Below are 18,608 nucleotides of genomic sequence, written 5' to 3' on the forward strand. Positions count from 1 at the left end.
TTTCTTAATTTTTTTTTTTGAAGTGTGCATATTAATTTCTAGTTATAATAAAGGATCTTGTTAACGAACGTCTTTGGGCCGTTAGATAACTCTTTAAAATAGTTTCTAAAATAACACTTTGACCACCTTTCGTGATTTATAGCTATGATAAAACAAGCCAAGTGAGATCTTATTTAAAGCGTCTTAATGTTTATTTTATTAATATCAACTTTTTATAATTTTACAATATCGAAAATTAGAGATATTAATCGTTAAAAAAGTGTGTTGGCAAACGTGATAATAGAATAATATCTATTAAATAAAAACAGAGGTAGTACGAGTATTAATTTGGAAATGCATGCCAAAATTACACGTCAATCAGCATAATCAATGTTTATTTCAAGTTAATATTTCTACTTTTAATTACCTTATCCAAGCCCCCCGCAACTTTCATTAGCTTTTGTCTGATAAAAATTAAAAATAATTAAAAATCTCATAAAGTTTTGCACTTCCTAGTTTTTCCCATAAAACTTTTCTTAAAAACTACGAATAATAAATCAAAATTTACAAAAATTGAATTGAATAAATACTCTCCTCATTAATACATAGGCCATACTTAGTTTTTTATTTGAGATCTTTCATTTTCTGTAAACAAGTTAATATTCATTTCATTAGTAGTCGTCATGTGTTAATGTTTTTTTACCAAGAAACAAAGTTGCAAACGAGCTGAGTTGAGCTAGGCGAGCTTGATAAAGAATTGTTAGTGTTCGAGGTAGCTCAAGCTTGAACGAGGATTTAAATTCTTATTCGAGCTTAGCTTTCTAAACCTTTGGCTTGTTTAGGCCTGTTCAAATTTTGTTCGCGAACATGCTAGTTATGAAGTGGTTCACAAACCATCCTGTTTTCGAACACCTTACCAAATATTTCATCACATGAATTTTGTGTCCAGGAAATTCACTTACAGTACAGAAAACCACAAATACTTCCAATAGGAGTAATCAGTCAAGTTTTTTTTTATAGGATCATTATGAACATTTATGAGAAAAGGTACATCAAAGTTACTGGACTTTATTTTATGGTGAAAAAAGTTTGTAAACCAAAGTCAAAGTAATAGAAAACCCTAGAATTACAGTGTTTCAGGCTTTCAGCCAAAGTGTTGAGTTGAGTAAAAACCTTACACAGGTCAGATGACACAACAATAAGAGGTAGCAAATTCTTCTAGTACCAAGGTGCATTTAGTTTTTAAAAAGTGGTACTCGTACCAAGATTTGAATCAAATCTCGTCTACAACACTAACTTATAACTCTTGATGACTCTATACATACACAAAATTAAAAGAATAAAAAAAAGAAAGATGTCAGCATTTGATACACTCATGCAACATACCGCCTTCTTTTAGCCATAAATGAACCTGGGTTTCCACGACCTTAAAGATGCAGAAAAGAAAATGCACAACTTGATACGAATTATTTTTTCCATGGGATTCTCACATGCAATGCAACAAACAGTGCACAACAATGGAACCACCAGCATAGCAGCACCTACTCGGCTACTCCATGAGGCTTTTCGTGTATAACACAGAAGTAACAATTCGTTGATAACGAAGGAAGTATTGTGACAGATACATACACCCTTTTTTTTTTTCCAAAGAACACACACTTATCAGAGCCTATTCAGCTGTGGATTGAACTTGAGTAACCTTTACTCATGTGAACATATAATTTTGTTATAACTAGGTGAAAAAAACTAAAAAAAAAAAAAATCATTTTGTCAAAAGCACAAATTGCAGCTTTTAACAAACAAGGTAACAGTAGTCAAAATCCATATATTTTTAACTTGGACAAAATCTTAAATGTCACAATCATCTAAGACTTCCTGTTCCTCCTGAATGGCTGCAATTAAACCACATGACTAAAAAATTGTTCATAAACTTTGCTGCCATGGATGGAATATAACAGTGCATCAATAAATCATCTCAACTCATAAATAATCACCACCTGAGACAGATATTTTTCATTGTTTTCGCGATCCTCGCTGATCAGTCTACATGATGATCATGTGACATAAGTACACATCAATGGTAGGACAATTAATAAAAAAAAGTAAAAGAGAAGAGTTGATTTTCAAGAATTTTTCTGAAAAACTGATAATGGAAACCACCCATCTAAATTAAGGCATTGTAGGGCACAGGAGTCATGTTTTTCCCTTAAAAAGGCCCATAAAGGGACCATCACGGAGACATTTTACTGACCTTATTATAAATGCAAATGCACATGGAATTGCTAGGTTTCTCCTCTTCTGATTTTTAATTTTTTGGGTCTGTGGGTGAATTAAAGACTGATATAGTTAAAAATATACCGGGAACCGCTCGTTATAACCATGCATTCAGATGGCCCATGAGCATTCAATAATCAACTACAGGTAAGAGTTTTTGAAAAAATACAAGTATACAGTATGCTGCTAAATGAAACTTTGATATTAAATCTCAACAAGAAAGATGTTTTGAGATTAAGCACAAAGAAGATGCGTCAGATAATTCTGAAGAGAAACTAGCAGTCAGATAAGTAGAAGTGTAGAACCACTGGAATCAATAACACAGTTGAGCTGTATAAAAGAAAACTTGTATTTTATTCCTTTATTCTCGAATCTGACAATGTATATCAGTGAAAAAAGGACTTCAACTTATACCCTATAAGATTGTTACAATGGACTTTTGCTATGGTATTGTTCAGAATTTGAATGATAAGGAAACTAACCTTGTGGAATGTTCTACAAATACTTTTTGCTATGGAGTGCGAAGGTACCATATTTTATGCTCTCCTTCTTTTAGCATTCCCAATGACTTCGTCATCACTGTCTTCAACAATTCTTTTCTTGGCCTTCATATCACCGTTCTTAGATACAAGCTTTTGTCTATTTGAACTTTCTGGTCTACTAGGTGCAGGCGTCGATTTTATAGGAGTTCCCATCTTAAGTTGTTTCTGCTTTCGCTGTTTCCTCTCAAAGGCCTTTTTGGCTCTTTCAGGAGACAATAAACCATGTTCCATCAACCTGCAAAACAGCCCTTGTTATTGCCTTCATATCACAATTATCAGATTATTTAGTTCAAGTCACATAATTGATTCCTATATGGAAATCGATTCATAACTAACAAACAAAAAACACATTTTTTTTTTCCTCCAGATATCTGCAACAGTGAGCACGTCAAAATATATTCAAGAAATTTTCCCAGAAAATTGAACAAAATAACTCCAGAAAATCCCTAACTGAAAGAGTCCCAAGCTATGAAATAACATTATTTGGCCAGCTAATTCCAAGCTGTAGATCAACTTGAATACCGCAAGAGAACATACTCCGTAATAAAAAAAATCAAATTGTCAAAAGCTAATCATCATTTAGCTAAAAAAGCTCCAACTTACAACAATAGAACTTTGAAATGCAAAACCAACAATCCTAATTCCTTAGAAATTGTCGGAGAATAATATTGACTCACTCATACTTCATTCTTCATAACCAAAGAAGGGGGGAAATTTGTTGTTTGTCCACTTCTAAATTCAGGTCCACATTAGTCTAATCAGGAAATGCTGAAGCCCACTAAGTAAATTTTCCGTTCTCAAATAAATCTAGCTACATATAAAGTGAAGACTGACGTTTAAAATTGACATCTAAGCTAAGGCATGGATAAAACCATCCAATTTTCAGCACGAGTGTAATATCGTTTATTACATAAGAGAAGGCACTTATGCAACCTTTATTCCATTATGACGCATAGCTAACATCCAAACAGCAAAATTAAATGCAGAAAGCCAGCCTGAGATTTACGGTGGAATTTAATTATGTGAATATATATGCAAAGAAAACAACTTTATGATTCAATTATTTTTATACCAAGTTTTGCTACAGACAAGACTAGTTGAAAGCCTAGAAAATTAAAAATGAATCTGTAGAAGCAGGTCATTTGACATTATCAGTACGGCAGTGGAGCCTAGGTAATTCTCTAGAAATCTAACAAATGATTTTTAGCTCCCAAAAGAAAACTAGCTCAAGGACAAGTTGTGCTATGGGTAGTATCAAAAGAGCAGAAGTGCATGTGGTGTTTGCAACGGTAACGTCTAATCATAATCAAACACATCCACAAGGCTTTCAGAAACATCATCAGGACATATCATTGGAATGAATATCAGAGTATGTGAAAAGATAGGAGAAATCACATAGAATTTTTTAAAAGTTGAAACAAGAGAAATAACTACCCCTCAACATCGTTATCATCTGGGGAATTCCATATGATAATGGTCATAAATCTATGTTCTGTAAACTTTAATACGGTGGAGAATAAATAAAGGCTTGATAATCCGGTCATGAAACAATCAATGTGGAAGGCACGCGGCCTTTCAAATTCCCTCATTCACTGCAATCACCTTATTTTCATTTCAGGGTATCCCAGATGTTTTAATGGCTGGGCTGATAATATGGAAGGAATTTGATAGCTTGAGGCCTTGAGCATAGAGTTCAACTGTGAAGTGAATATTAATTCAAAATTTGAAAGAATTACTGGCAAAGGTGGAAGCTTTATTGGTGGGGAATGGATAAGGAAGAGGTAACATTGGAGCTTGTTAGCTGCCATGAAGGGGGTGGGACTGAGAGTAATTAATGGTTTTTATTTTTATTTTTTTTAATTTAACGGATATTTTCATTAATTTGCATTTTAAAGTCACTAAAGTTTGTTAAACGATAACAAGGATCATTTCAGAAAATCGAATTTTTAAAATTTCCACCATACGAAACTTTAAAGAATGCAGAGTCACCTCAGAATTTCCCATATAACATTTTGTTAGCATGGGTGACAACGTGACATACAACGTACCGTGTGAGCAATAGCTGCAACACGCCCCACTAGGTCAAATACTTAATTCAGATCTCTGCTTTAACAAAGACTTCGAGGACTAACACAATTTAAACATGCAAAAAGATAGAAACTTCAACATCACGACAACTCAACCAACACCAAAAGAAGTTCAGCTGATTATGAATAAAGCAAAGGATATGATAGTGGAAGGTCCACGCCACAGTTGTATATTCTACTGTTGAATCAAAAGAGTCCTTGTCAACTATTCAAGCAAAAGCTTTCATGATTGTCTCCATTATTATCCAAAACCTCTGAGGCTGCGAGTATTATGATTTGGACAAGTAAATAAGTAGCAAACAATTAAGCAGTTGAGCAAGCACATTCAATAACTACTAAGATGTTGCTCCTAATCGGATAAAATAAAGGAGGTCAGGTAATTAATCGAGTGGGCTCTGCCAGTTCTTGTAGTAGTTGATAGGTTAAATTTCACGGGGTATTAATCAAATAATTTGGAATGAAGCAAACTTAACTAAAACACAGAGAATCAAATCAAATGAAGACAAACTCTACAAGCTAGCAAAGAAATTCCCAACTAGAAATGTCCTGACTGACAAACAAAGGACCAGATTCACCAATGAGTAGTCAATTGTCGTTCTTAACCTGAGTGTGAAGAGTAATAGAGAGATCTAACTAGACAAATTTGGATACCTAGATGGTAGAGTAGCTTAATCTCTGAAGGTCTATCAGTAAACAAAATAGCTTATCCCAATCATAACCTTCCAAGCACAACAGACGGAGATTCATACTAGGTTTTGTTGTTGTTCAAAGGAGGCAATCATTACACAAAAAAGGTCATAAATTATTCACTCTGAATACTCATTACACTGCATAAGGGTATTATAGAATATTAGCTATTAGGCATGAAAACTTATTTTGAGGAGCTTCTCTAATGTGTCCTCAGCACGTCATGGGACATTATTATACAACTGAGCATTGTCATTTGAGAAATAATTGGTGCTGAGTGGATTGTCAGAAACATATATAGCAATACCATTACAGAGTTCCATTCCCTTGAATGTCAGCGTCACGGAACCGAAAGAATCATGCTATATAAACTCATAATACCAATAGAAAGACCAACCACCATGAGCATGCTCCTGAATGCACTAGTCTACACCCAAGATATGGCATTACAATTTTGTCCACAGGGTACGTCTCCATAATCCAGACCACCAATAAATAAGCTTATCATCACTCACCAGCTTACAAGACAGTTTGCTGGTGCAAATGGTGCCAAAGAAAGTAAGCAACTACAGTGAACCAAGTGTTAATAACTCTTGTAATGGAACTACTAAAGAAACATATAGGGATCTCAAGTCCAACTATATATGTCTAGTATGGGAGGCTGTGCAAATTTAAGTGCATCGGGGAGGTATGGCTCATCAACACTTTTTGATGAGTGGAACAGAGCATAGGCATACTGACTTCCAGTCATCCCATATGAGCTTATAGCTACAGCCACTATACACAGGCACCAGGTATTCTAAAAAAGGTCTACTTTCATTGAAAAAAATATACATATATACTCCTGAAATGGATATATCCACTTCATACTAGTTCATAAACTAAATTTTGGATTAAGAACTCAAGAAAACAGAGGAAGCACTAATCAGGGTTTAGATACAAGAAGTCAAAGTGGAATACAAAAACAACTAAATGTTTAATGTACTCATTTTAAGTTTGCACGATACATTGATGTCTTCCTCAAAATGGCAAGACTTGATGAAAGACAATAATTGCATGAGAAAAAAAAAAGTTTGTGAGAAAGAAAGCAGACAATTCATTAAACATATAATCAGACATGTATCTTTCTAAAACACAATTATACTATTGTAAATAAGAAGGTTTCCAGCGAATGAATGGTGAGATGAGGTTTTGGTGCTACTTGAAAGGAGTCAAATATTAATATAAAGTTATTGTCTCTAGAGAGATCTGCTTTCATGGTAATCAAACAATAACTCATCTTTTCTGAACGTCCTTTTACTTAGCCCAGGGAACACCATACAAGTGGGTCGGATGGTCAAGTCAATCCATTCTTCTCTGAATTGTTTTTACAAGAGAATTACATCTTCACTGGATATTATGTCGCATACAGGATAACAGGGTTTTTTTAGGATGAAAAGAATATCCATTCAGAAGGATATCAAAAGCTACAATTCTACAAATAAGGAAGCAAATCAAGGGGGGGAATCAGAACTCATTACACTGAAAGGAGAAATGCCAAAGAAATGCTCATGAGAATTTGACTGTAGTTTAGCTAATTAGAACACCAGATCGCATAACAAAGCCAAGAAGACTATCCAAAACATTCCTCTCAAACCCAAGCACCCATATATTAGCAAACCCACCGCAAAGCTGTTCGCCACTTTAGGCTACCAAACTTCACAGGAGCATAAATGATCCAATGCATTTAATAGGAAAACCCATTAACTCCCTACCAAACTACAAAGCCTCTTCCATAGGTAAGTCAGTGCACCTAACAACCCAAAAACAGGGTATTCACAAGTCTCCCCAAAACAGGAAAGAAAAGGCACACATGAAGAGATGATAATTTGTTTCACCTACAGGCAGACTTTCAACAGTACTGAGTTTCTCAAACTAAAAACCCACACAATTTCACCCAGCTCAGAGCCTTAGCCTTCCAAAGAATAATAGTAAGAGGTAAAGATGGTGAACTTAGAGTTTATGTAAAAAAATTATACTATAGAATCAAGAATGCACCACAATTTAGTCAGCTCTCCAAACTCCCAATCATAAAGGGCTATTCAAAACAAAAGTTCCAACAAGAGTTAAAACCGTTCCTCCCAAAAAAAAATTATTAAGTTTGATGGGTAATTGAAAATAAACAGAGGCAAGACAAAGGGATACTACAAAATGATATTATCTTCATTATTTACCTTGTATTTGACCAAGAAAAAGGCGAGTGGTGATAAACTCCCACAGGCTAGTACAGTGAACACTAGTCCTAGTTAACACATCCAAACCATTGCTTAGAAGATCATGCGCACTTTGAATCACTCATTTCCTCCATGCCAAAGAGAACCAAATTCATGCAACACCTCAACTATTATCCCACTTAAGAAATGCTTTTAGATACCAACCTACCAAAATACAAGCTTCTTCCTTAAACCTACCATTGCATTTTCTCTAACAAGAAGATCTCCCTTCTATTAATCTACTCAAGGTCATAAGAAATCTCTCAATATCCTCTAAAATCTCCTACTACAAAAACTTACTATTTTACAGTTATACATTGGCTAACCCAAAATTTTTACATAATACATCCCTATTTCGATAAAATTACATTACTTAGAGAATGACACATTTTTAAGGAAAGAAATAGAGGCAAGGCTTCACCTACTCCTTATTACCCAAATAACCTAATCTAACCCCTTTCGTCCCCATTCACTCCACAAAGTAAGGTCATTGTTAGTATTTTTATTAGTAAAACTTACCAAATTTAGAAGTGTTGTAATTTTTTTGGAAACATCTCCTTTTGACAATTGTTGAAAATTTCAAGGAAACCAATTTTTTTACTAAAATGTGGACAAATTAGGATATGTATAGAACAACAATCAAAGTGTTGCAATTAAGAAATGAAGGATGTACTTAGTAATATGTAGACTAATAGACCTAACTCTTTAACCTTCACTAATGTCAATCTCTCATTTTATGAGCAATTCATCATCTTTCATCTCCTCTTCTCTAATCATACTCTAATTTATTCTACAGACCTAACAAGAATAACCTTCAGCAGTACGTACTAATTAGAGTTGGCGAGGTTTCAAATTTGGAGTCTTAACTGATTTCTTGGGTTTTGGGATGTAGTTCTTCCTTCAACCTTTGTGGGTCTTCTTCTTCTTGGTGGTCAATTTAGCACTTTTGTTTATGTTTCCATTGCTGTGATAAAAATAAATAAATAAATAAAGCTTGGAAACCAAAGCCTCTATCCAGCCTGCCTATTTATATGTCCATGTTCCGATCTTCAACTCAGGACTCTTTAATATATTTTCTCCTATCCCTATGACAACATCATATAAAAACTCCACCCACTAAAACTTCATTTGACACCTAAGTTTTGGTCATTTTAGCTGGGTATTTTTCTTCAACCAATGGAAACTAAAAGTATTCTACACAATTTGGTGTGGGGGGTGGGGGGGCATCTAATCTCCAAACCCTGAAAGATTTGTGAAATCACCACAGTAGGCACAACTTCAACTAAAGTTCTGAGCCTAAAATATAAAATCCAATAGAGGGGGAGAGAGGATCAGCCATTGACAAAGTCCTTTAAAGTTTTGGACAAATTTTATTCACCCAAGTTGTTATAGATATGAAAAATCAGATTTGTAGAAATGAGGAAGAAGAAAAATTAGGGTAAATTTGATAGTTGGTTTCCCCTGCCAGCTAAAAGCCTTCCCTGTTTCTTGATTGGTTTAGCAGTCCAATTAAATCACCACTAAGATTATAACCTCAGATCTTCGCTTGGAAATTAAATGATACTCTCTCAAAAATTTCTGCTTCCTTTTCTCTAATTAATCTATCCTATATATATACCACTAGTAGCCTTCCTCCTTCAATTGATTTTCCTTAACTAAAGTGCCCCTCCCCTTAAGGCAAGTCTTTTACATATATGTATCTCCATACTCATACCACAGTAGATTTGTTTCAAGATTAATTTATGGTGAAGTCCAAGGAATTGCACTAACTGACTTCCTCTCTGTCTATTTTCAATCTCCATAAGTCATATGTATACCAAGTTTTTTAAATCACAAACCTTTAGGGACAAATGTCGCTTCTTCCCATTCACCTTTGACCTTTAAGACTTCAATGTTCAACATCCATTCCTCATTTAGTCCTTATTCCTTGTACCTTCAAATTCAATCTCTCAATTAATTATATTCTGTTCACAATATTTTCTCCTTCATTTTTAACTCTGACTAAACCGCTGAATTCAATTGGAACCTTCACATTTTCTAATAATGAATCAATAAGTGAAAGAGGTGAGCTTAAAATGATAGAATTTTGTACTGTTAATGATTTTAATTAGATAAATCAATGGTACATCTAATTGTGCAGCTACATCTTAGTTTTCCTCCCTTGCCACAACCTTAATTCCATTTTGGATATTTTATTATATAATGTGTATATCATCACTTTTGATTTTAAATAATTCCCAATTTCCCTAGATGTAGTATGTGTGTCACTGTGTCACATGAGCCAAACATCTACTTAGCTTCCAAGGTCAGCATTCTAATAAATGACAATGACCTGAGTTACCTGATGCTATATGGCAGTAAATTATTACTCGTATCAAAACTCTGATATACCAATGACAAATCCTGATCATGCAGCCATAAGAATCTTGAGGTTGAAATTGTATAACTTGTCTTCAATGATTTTTAGCTTATTTATTAACGTAAAGGAAGAGCAACAATTATGTAAATATTAATAACATACGTTGCCAAAAACATTAGTTAAAGGACTTAAAACTAATTTCCACCTCAAGAATGCATGAAGGACATGCACAGTGATGCTAATCAATTCTAATTCCAAAGTCCTAAGTCTCCTAACTCGGTCAGACAAGTAGCACGATATCTCTTCTTCACATAATGCACTTTACATAATATCCCCATAGCATACTCATTACAGCAACAACCAAGGCCGAACAAAATAACAATAGATTCACAGACCATCACAATAAGCACAGAACATTATAATGCTCACCAGAATTCTGCCATTTCGCTACTTGGTATTTGTTTCGACAACGATTCATAGAATATCCTCAAGGGCTCCCTCTGTCAACAAGATCACATATAAATAAGTTACACCAATGTGACAAGACATCTGCTATAATGAAAAATTATATCAATAATTCAATCCAAATTTACTTCCTCTGGAGGGTCATATTTCTGTCCTGTCAAACTGAAAACCTTCTTTTCCCTTTTCTTCTTAACAGGTGTTGCAGGTACAACTGCTTTCCCTTTCTCCTACAAATTCAAACAATGACAAAAAACAATGATCAGCTATAGATTATAGTTACGAAAGCCTATATTACTCGGACTTTTCATTTCTCGTCTTTTCATTTCACATCAAGTACCCATGTCTAATCCTCGACACTCCAAAGCAACAATAAATCCACTTACCCACATAGATTATCAAACACCCAATAAACCAATATGTAAACTGACAGTTAAATTATAAAAAAATCACCACATCATCCAATAGAAATAAAGAATCAGAAAATGGGTACCTCAGGTTTTGCAGTTTTTACTGGGACAGACTTATTTAACTTGGAATCAGCAACAGATTTTGAAGGTTCAATCTTTTTCTTTAAAATGGGTTTGCTTGAAGAAGATGAAGGCCCAGCTTGATTCCTGTTGATGGGCTTCATCTTCACAGAAGCACTTGCCATTGAAATCAATCCTTTTAATGAATTTCTTTATTTATTTTTTTAGAAATTATTTAATTGAATTTTCAGACCATCAAAATAGAGTATTGCAATTGATAGATCTGATCAAAATCAGGGGTTTTTATCATGTCTAACCCCTTCTCACTTTCTCTCTCCTCCTCCACCTCCCCTGTCTGGTTATGGAATTTGGTAAAGAAACAGCCCAAAAAAAAAAATTAAATAAATAAAAAGTAAAAAAGAATAAAAAATTAATGGGGAAAGGGTGAATTGTGAAAATGGAGAAACTTTTTCTGGGTGAAAAAAGGTAGAAGGGGCAAGAGGGTATTGAATATTGAGTAGTTAAACGTAGTTTAACAATTCTCTTCATGATATCTGCCATTTTTCTTACGTTTCTCGGAGATTAGTGTGACCGTATTGTAGATTCGTAGGTGATTTGTTGCCTTTTGAACGGGAAGAGTATAATGTTTTTTTTTCTTTTTTGGTACCAAAGTATACATGTATTATAAATGGCAAAAGCTAACGAAAGCCCTGAAAGCGTTGGATAAGCTAGTTAAAAGTATAAAGATTAAATTAAAATGAATATTAATTATATCGATCGATACGTGATTTTGTCATATTTTTCCAAAATAATATCATTTTAGGCAATATTTCAAATGATTATTCAACACTCCGGGGGCGTTTGTTAGCAAGATCCTTTTATATATATATATAGTTGAATACTTATGTCAAAGAATGATTTCTTTCTAAAGTGAATATCTTTAGTTTAACCAACATTTAAAATATGGACTATATGGTACTCCATGCTAACTAGTCATGCATACCATGGATGTTTTGTTAAATTTTGGACAAATCTGATAGTGAAAAAAAAAAGTGGTCTCTTTCAATTTCAAGAGATCCTGATCGATTCTCATCAACACACGTCAAAAACTAGATTAGGAAAATACGAGTAATTAATAACCCCTCACTTAGGCCCTGTTTGATTCACCTTAATTTTGCTGAACTGAAATTGTTTTACTGAACTTAAATTATTTTTACTGATTTTCAATTATAATTCTTCTTTAAGAAAACTGAATTTTACTGAACTGAACTTATTTTTACTGAACTGAAATTATTTTTACTTGATATTATTTTTATAAGGTGAAGAGAACAGGGCCTTAATGACATGGTCATATGTGAGATTATAGGCAATCCCCTCGAAAATGAAGGAATTCAATTCCGCCGTATTGTGTACGACGTGTAGATGTGATACTATAATAGCATCTGGATTCTGGAGCACTATACTATAGTATCAATGAACTAAATTATTTCAAGTTTACAATTACAAAGTTTCTTTATCTTAACACAAATTATATACATTAATTGAACAAATAAATAAAGAATTAGCAACCTCTACCAAAAACATTACAAAAAATAATACAAACAACAAACTAATGTTGGAAACTTTCCATACCTGTTAACATAAATAAATCATTTAGGTCTAAATTGAAAAACTCTGTTATACCAAATTGAGTGAAGAATCATATGAAACAAATCATACTTGAGAGGTTTAGGATGCCACAAGAAATGCTGCTGTACCTTTTTAACCCTCATATGCATTCGAAAAAATGTCTTTTCTGGTATTGAAAGAAGGATGTTCTTCAAATTTGGTATATCTTTCTCGGCCACAAACACAGCAAATGACTCCCAATTCAATGTCTCGAAAAATGGAGGAATGAAGTTATCTGATATGATCACCGGGACACATTCATAGAAAATGGCCTCGACAACTCGTGGACTATTGACTTCGTACCCTCTAGGACAGATACAATACTTGCTGGTTTTCATGTAGTTGATGTAGTTTCGATTGTCCTTAGAACGTGGCATGCTACCGAATATTTTCATGTCAGGATCAATATTGTTGCCCCAAGATTGTAAAAGAAGTGGCCGGAGGTAACCATGCATATTTCCAGCATAGAAAGCTAAGGTTTTCCTCTTGGAAGGAGGTTTTCCTCCTATATCTCTTAAAGGATTTCGTGCTTTTCGTACATATGTTTCAGGGAGGGATACATCCTTGCCAAATTTGAATCCTTCTTTGACATCAGCATTGCATAAAGCTCTAATGCAATTAGCCATTATCCGCTTTGTTTCAGATGGAGCCTGTGAAAGAAAACAGTGAACTAAATCAGCACTCATAATATTGATATAGGATATCTACACTTAGTAGAGTAACAAGACTAATAACAGATATCAATATTTGTCCCAACCCCTTACAATCAAGGATTCACCGTGGTTCCTCTGAAATTTCAGTGTCAAGAATCGTCTTGCTCTTATCAATGTAAGTGTTTGTTTGAAAATCAAATTATAGCAACAATTGTCACGAGGCCATTCTAGGCTGCCTAATAGAGTAGTATTGATGAGCAGGTGGTGTTTGAAGTCCAAGCACGGGATACACCTTAATCGATCTAGTATTTTACGTGCATCCTAGTGAAAATTTATGTGAAGGCCAAGAACCGAAAATGAAAATAAAAGAACCAGACTCTTGAACAACATAAGGTCAACTGATCTTAATTAGACACTAATCTTAGATGCCTTAAGCCAAATCGGTGATGAATATTAAGATACCCTGCATTTTCCTCTGAATTGGCACTTGGCAGATTTGTAGCACAAACTTTCCCAAGTAAAGTAGACTCCATAAGAGCTTCAACCAGTTCAAGAAGAAACATACGAAATTCAAAGCATATATTTTCCATGTTTTAGTCATAAAACTTTATATAATTAAGCACAGGAAGCATACCCAATCATGGCAAGCAACAAAGAAGTGATCTGCACCCTCAGTCCTATTCCAATAGGGGTACTTTGTTGATATCATACTCACATACTCCCTTAAATGCTGTATAAGGTTTTTGTGGCTATGTGAATTGGGCACGTACAAAGCCTCCTCCAACTGCAGAGAACTGAAAGGAAGGTAAAAGAGGTGTGCTTCCCTGGGTCTTTTGGTGACATAATGCCGGTTTGATTCCATCTGTTTCATAAACCATCCTTCGGAAGCATATATTCCCTCAAGTGGTGGCCTGTGGAATATTCTCCTGTCACCTTCCTTGTAGATGTAGACTTTAAGCATCTGCTCCATCAACTCGTAGCTCCTAAAAAATTTCATAACATAGTAGAAAAATAAATGAATATCTATCATAGTTACTGATATGATTTGCATTCCAGGAGCCTGGTTGTAATCAAACAAAAACTTAGCATAATGGTGAAGTCGCAAGAGTAATATACATTTCGTGATCCAAGCTTTAAAAACCCAATTCCAAATGTACGGTTTGAGCTTAATTTATGCATGACTAATATAAGCGTTAGTGCATTACCTCTTAAACATGCTTGCATTACGATATAATGGAACATAGAGTCCATCCTTCAAGGGAGGTGCATTCTCAATCAGTTGTTTTGCAAGTACTAAATCCTTATCTACTTTTGATGACCATCGCGGTACCTAAAATTAGTAAGAAAGTAAAATTAATTAGCACAAGGGAATAGACTAATGCGGACAATATATGAATTCAGATAACCATACATACCATTGTAGAAGGTGATAAATAATTTTGGATCAACTCCTCACTCATGTCTGACAATGTAAGGACCTCCTTTTCAAATATTTTGGACTTTGGCTTCTTATCTGATGCATGAACTAGAGGTGGAGGTGGCGGTGGCAGTAGCAGTGGCGGTGGAGTGCTTAATTCCATACTTAAATTAGGAGGTACATTATGTGGTAAAATTAATGGTGCAACTGGAGGTTCTATTGGGGCCAAACTTAAATTCCCATTATCTTCCGGTGGCAAAGCAAGTCCTTTCAGAGTGTCAATGGATGAAGAATTACGATCAATTATATTGCCAGGATCAGGATTCTCCAAGATATGAGAACCATTTCGGCCTTCATCAAGTCCCACTGCCAAAGAATTGTTCCTGTCTTCAGATATAATGCTTGTATTTCCAACACTCGGTGAACTCACGTTGCTTGATAAGGATGTCGAGTTCTCACCAAGAAGGCTAAGGTCCTTTGACATGGGGCCTTCACCCCGAGAAAATAAGGACCATAAAGCACTACCCTTTGGAAATTCAATAAACTGGAATAATATAACAGTTATAAACACCAGACCAATTAGCCAAAGCAATCTTCTAGTTTCCACTTGAAAGGCTTTTAGCAAATCAGCTCCCATATTATAATGAATTGAATCCCAACCACAGAAATGTACCAGAAGATTTCAGTACTGTTGTTCCTCACAAAATTCCTTTGTTTTGTTTAACAATGAGGAGCTCATGATGTTGCTCAGCATCTGAAAAAAAAAACATATTAAGACAAGTTAGGCCATTGGAAAACTTGGTTATTATGTACACGTACGTGCATATGTGTAATGTGTTGATGAATGTCCGAGGATGGATGGAGGGTGGGGGGTCATTGATCAATTGTTTTCAATGGTACATACAACATCCAAGCAAGAAGAATCATGTCGCTCCAATCAAGAAGATAAGACCCAAAAAGAGCACACAAATAAATAAAACAACAGAAGTACTCTTAAGCTGTAAAAAGTTATACTTTGTTTTAATATACTCCCTTCGTCCCAATATAAATTCACACTCGCCTTTTCAAGAAAAAATTGATATCCTCAATGCTCTATACCTAATCTTTCTTTAACTTTCTTGGTGATTGTTTGGTCGAACGTACATATTATTTAGATTATAACTCCCATGAGGTTCACTTCCATTCATTTGGTAAGTTGTTTGATTGAGAGTAGGAAGTAAACATTCACACAATTATTTCCACTTACCCAAAAAGGACTAACTTAGGTAAGCTCCATTTACCTAAAGGCTTCCTACACTTTAAGGCCAGGTAAGTATAACATTCACATAAACCCCTTCAAGTGTTTTATTGCTAACCAAACAGCTTGACATAGTTCCACTTCTAAGGAACTTATAATTCCCATGCGATCTTATGCTAACCAAACAAGCACTTAATTTCCGAGCTATATTCAAAAAATTTCACATAAAGCCCTTTAAGTGTACGTCTTATGTTTTATTCAAAAAAAAAAAAAAAAAAAAAAAGAGTGCACGTTTATGTTAACCAAACAACTTGACAATCAAGGTGCGTATTCTATATAGGGACATGGTGAGTTAGAAATCTTATAATGTGCGCTACACTGGCATTCTGCTACCTAATGGAAGATAATTAAGGAAGTATGAAAGATTAATGAGCTACCAATTTTAGATTATGCACATTATTAGTAAATATATATTGGTTGGTTGAACCTTGAACGAACATTATGAACAGTAAAAAAATCGGATTAATTATAAAAAGAAAAAGAAAAAGAAACACGCAAGTGGAAATCTACTTTATAGTTTATAGTACTCCACTACCTAATAATTAAACATGTACTCGTACTCATCAACCAATAATTAATTAATAAATACTCTTTCATACTCTATTAATTAATGTAGTAATAAATTAATAATGGATATTATATTGAGAAGTAAAATGAATTATGTGTTGTTTGGTCAAAAAAAAAAATGAATTATGTGTTGCATTTTACATGCATATAAAATTCCAGTTGTCCCAAACATTGAAAAAATAAATAAAATAAAATAATTCTACCTACCAAATCTTAAATGTCAAGATAATAAAGTGAAATTAAAGAGAAAATAAACATGACCAAAATTGCTGCAATGACGAAGAAGATAAACCAATTTAATTACGTGTAAATAATGTAGTCTATGAGAAATTTAGTAACTACCAAATCAATAAACTTGAGATTAAACTTTTCAATCACTTTATTTAAAATTACAAAATAAAAAAATTAAAGAAAAAGAAAAGATAAAGAGGGAAAAAGGAAAAGAAAAAATAAAAATAATTAAAATAAAGGACAAAAGAGCATAGCATAATAATACAGAATTACAGAGTACTTCGTTTATGAAGTATCCTCAAATGTCCTTTTCCTTATTCAACCTTACAGTTCAAGCAAACACAGTATTTTATTACTGTACTTGGTATTTGTATAGATTTTGAGATCCACCATGCAATCAATTTAAGATAATATAAAGTTTTTAGACCATATATTAACAATAAAGAGTACAAACCCAGAAATTAAAACCCAAAAAAGCAATTCATTGATCAAAATTCACAGAATAATTCAACAAGAAAATTCAGATACTCAAAAAGTACAAGAAAATATTCATTAATGAAATGACAAAAAACAAAAGAAAAGACAAGAAGAATTAAGACGTACCCAGTATAAACTTGAGCAAGAATCAATGAAAAACAGAGGAAAACAGAGGAATTTTGATCTGAATTTTTATGGTAAGAAAGTGATAGAGAAAGTTTGAGAGAATTTAATGTACAGTAATGAAATTTGGAGAGAGAAAATGTTGTAGAATTTTCCAAATTGGAGTGTTAGAAGACTAAGAAGAGTGTTGAGCTGACTATAACTAGTTTGGGGTTTTGGGGCAAAGCCAAAGGTTGGTCCATGATTTAACTTTATATTATACCAGTACGAAGTATTTGAGTGTTTAATTTTTTAACCTATGGTTTTTTTTTTTTTTTAATTAATAATTGGAATCTGACATTTCATAATGACTAGAACTTTTGTGTCTGGTGTCGTTAAGGAAAGGAAATTTAATTTTCCCACGAGAGTACGAGAGGGTAGCCAACGCGTGATGCTTTTGTTCCTTGGTTTGAAAATGTTAGCCATTCCAATGAGGTGTAGATGGGTCGTGGCCTGGCTTAGGGTCTGTTCTCTTCCGTTGAAATTCAGTTCAGTTCAGTTCAGCTCTTAATTTACGTCTAATGATATTGCTAATGATATAAAGCCAAATTTCATTCTTTTAACCTCTTATTACCACGACAACAATAACAACAACAACAACAATAATAATAATATTTTCAATCTGGGTTGTCTGACTTCGTTCCTGGTCGTGTTATGTCGGCTGCGGCTCAGCGGAAGCGAGACAAGTATGGGGCGCGTTGCAGGGCTATTGGCTATGGTTTTCTTCCTTTCTCCTTTTCTTCATTGGGGGAATTAGAGAAGGATGCCGTTGCGTTGCTGAAGCGGGTTCAGGCGTTCGCTAGGACTCAGGATATTGGAGCTCGTGCGGCTGCTCACATCTTTAACAGGATTGGGTTCGCTATAGCTAGAGGGGTGGGGGGCCAGATTGTATCTCGGCTCCCCACTAATTTCTTGTAAATCTTTTGACTTTGTAGGTTTTTGTTATTTAATAATAATAATAATCAATAAGTAATAAATAATAATAATAATCAATAAATAATAATAATAACAATAATAATTGAAA

At 34.2% G+C, this 18,608-nt stretch overlaps 2 protein-coding genes across 2 annotated transcripts; both read right to left on the reverse strand.

Moving 5' to 3' along the window:
• Positions 1-2,584: 2,584 nt before the first annotated feature.
• LOC110705577 lies at positions 2,585-11,871 on the reverse strand. Its single transcript, XM_021883466.1, has 4 exons — positions 11,136-11,871; positions 10,774-10,872; positions 10,610-10,680; positions 2,585-3,030 (listed from the first exon to the last, which is right to left on the reverse strand). Exons 1-4 carry the CDS (start codon positions 11,295-11,297, stop codon positions 2,790-2,792), a joined length of 573 nt encoding a protein of 190 aa, XP_021739158.1. The 5' UTR covers positions 11,298-11,871; the 3' UTR covers positions 2,585-2,789.
• Positions 11,872-12,577: 706 nt separating this feature from the next.
• Positions 12,578-17,990, reverse strand: LOC110705578 (probable glycosyltransferase At3g07620). The gene is made up of 5 exons (XM_021883468.1): positions 17,549-17,990; positions 14,849-15,604; positions 14,639-14,763; positions 14,068-14,416; positions 12,578-13,430 (listed from the first exon to the last, which is right to left on the reverse strand). Exons 2-5 carry the CDS (start codon positions 15,485-15,487, stop codon positions 12,762-12,764), a joined length of 1,782 nt encoding a protein of 593 aa, XP_021739160.1. The 5' UTR covers positions 15,488-15,604; positions 17,549-17,990; the 3' UTR covers positions 12,578-12,761.
• Between the last annotated feature and the right edge of the window lie 618 nt (positions 17,991-18,608).

This window comes from Chenopodium quinoa, unplaced genomic scaffold (assembly GCF_001683475.1).
Source record: "Chenopodium quinoa cultivar QQ74 unplaced genomic scaffold, ASM168347v1, whole genome shotgun sequence".
Lineage (NCBI taxonomy): Eukaryota > Viridiplantae > Streptophyta > Magnoliopsida > Caryophyllales > Amaranthaceae > Chenopodium > Chenopodium quinoa.

What these genes read in the sequence shown, in the direction of transcription:
- LOC110705577 (XM_021883466.1), bottom strand. Translation starts at nt 11,297, where the DNA reads ATGGCAAGTGCTTCTGTGAAGATGAAGCCCATCAACAGGAATCAAGCT. An exon ending in TAAAAACTGCAAAACCTGAG is followed by an intron (nt 10,873 to 11,135) that starts GTACCCATTTTC and finishes TTGAATTTGTAG; the next exon opens with GAGAAAGGGAAAGCAGTTGT. An exon ending in AGCGAAATGGCAGAATTCTG is followed by an intron (nt 3,031 to 10,609) that starts GTGAGCATTATA and finishes GCTGTTTTGCAG; the next exon opens with GTTGATGGAACATGGTTTAT.
- LOC110705578 (XM_021883468.1), bottom strand. Translation starts at nt 15,487, where the DNA reads ATGGGAGCTGATTTGCTAAAAGCCTTTCAAGTGGAAACTAGAAGATTG. An exon ending in ATTTATCACCTTCTACAATG is followed by an intron (nt 14,764 to 14,848) that starts GTATGTATGGTT and finishes TACTAATTTTAG; the next exon opens with GTACCGCGATGGTCATCAAA. An exon ending in TTGTTGCTTGCCATGATTGG is followed by an intron (nt 13,431 to 14,067) that starts GTATGCTTCCTG and finishes TTTCTTTCACAG; the next exon opens with GCTCCATCTGAAACAAAGCG.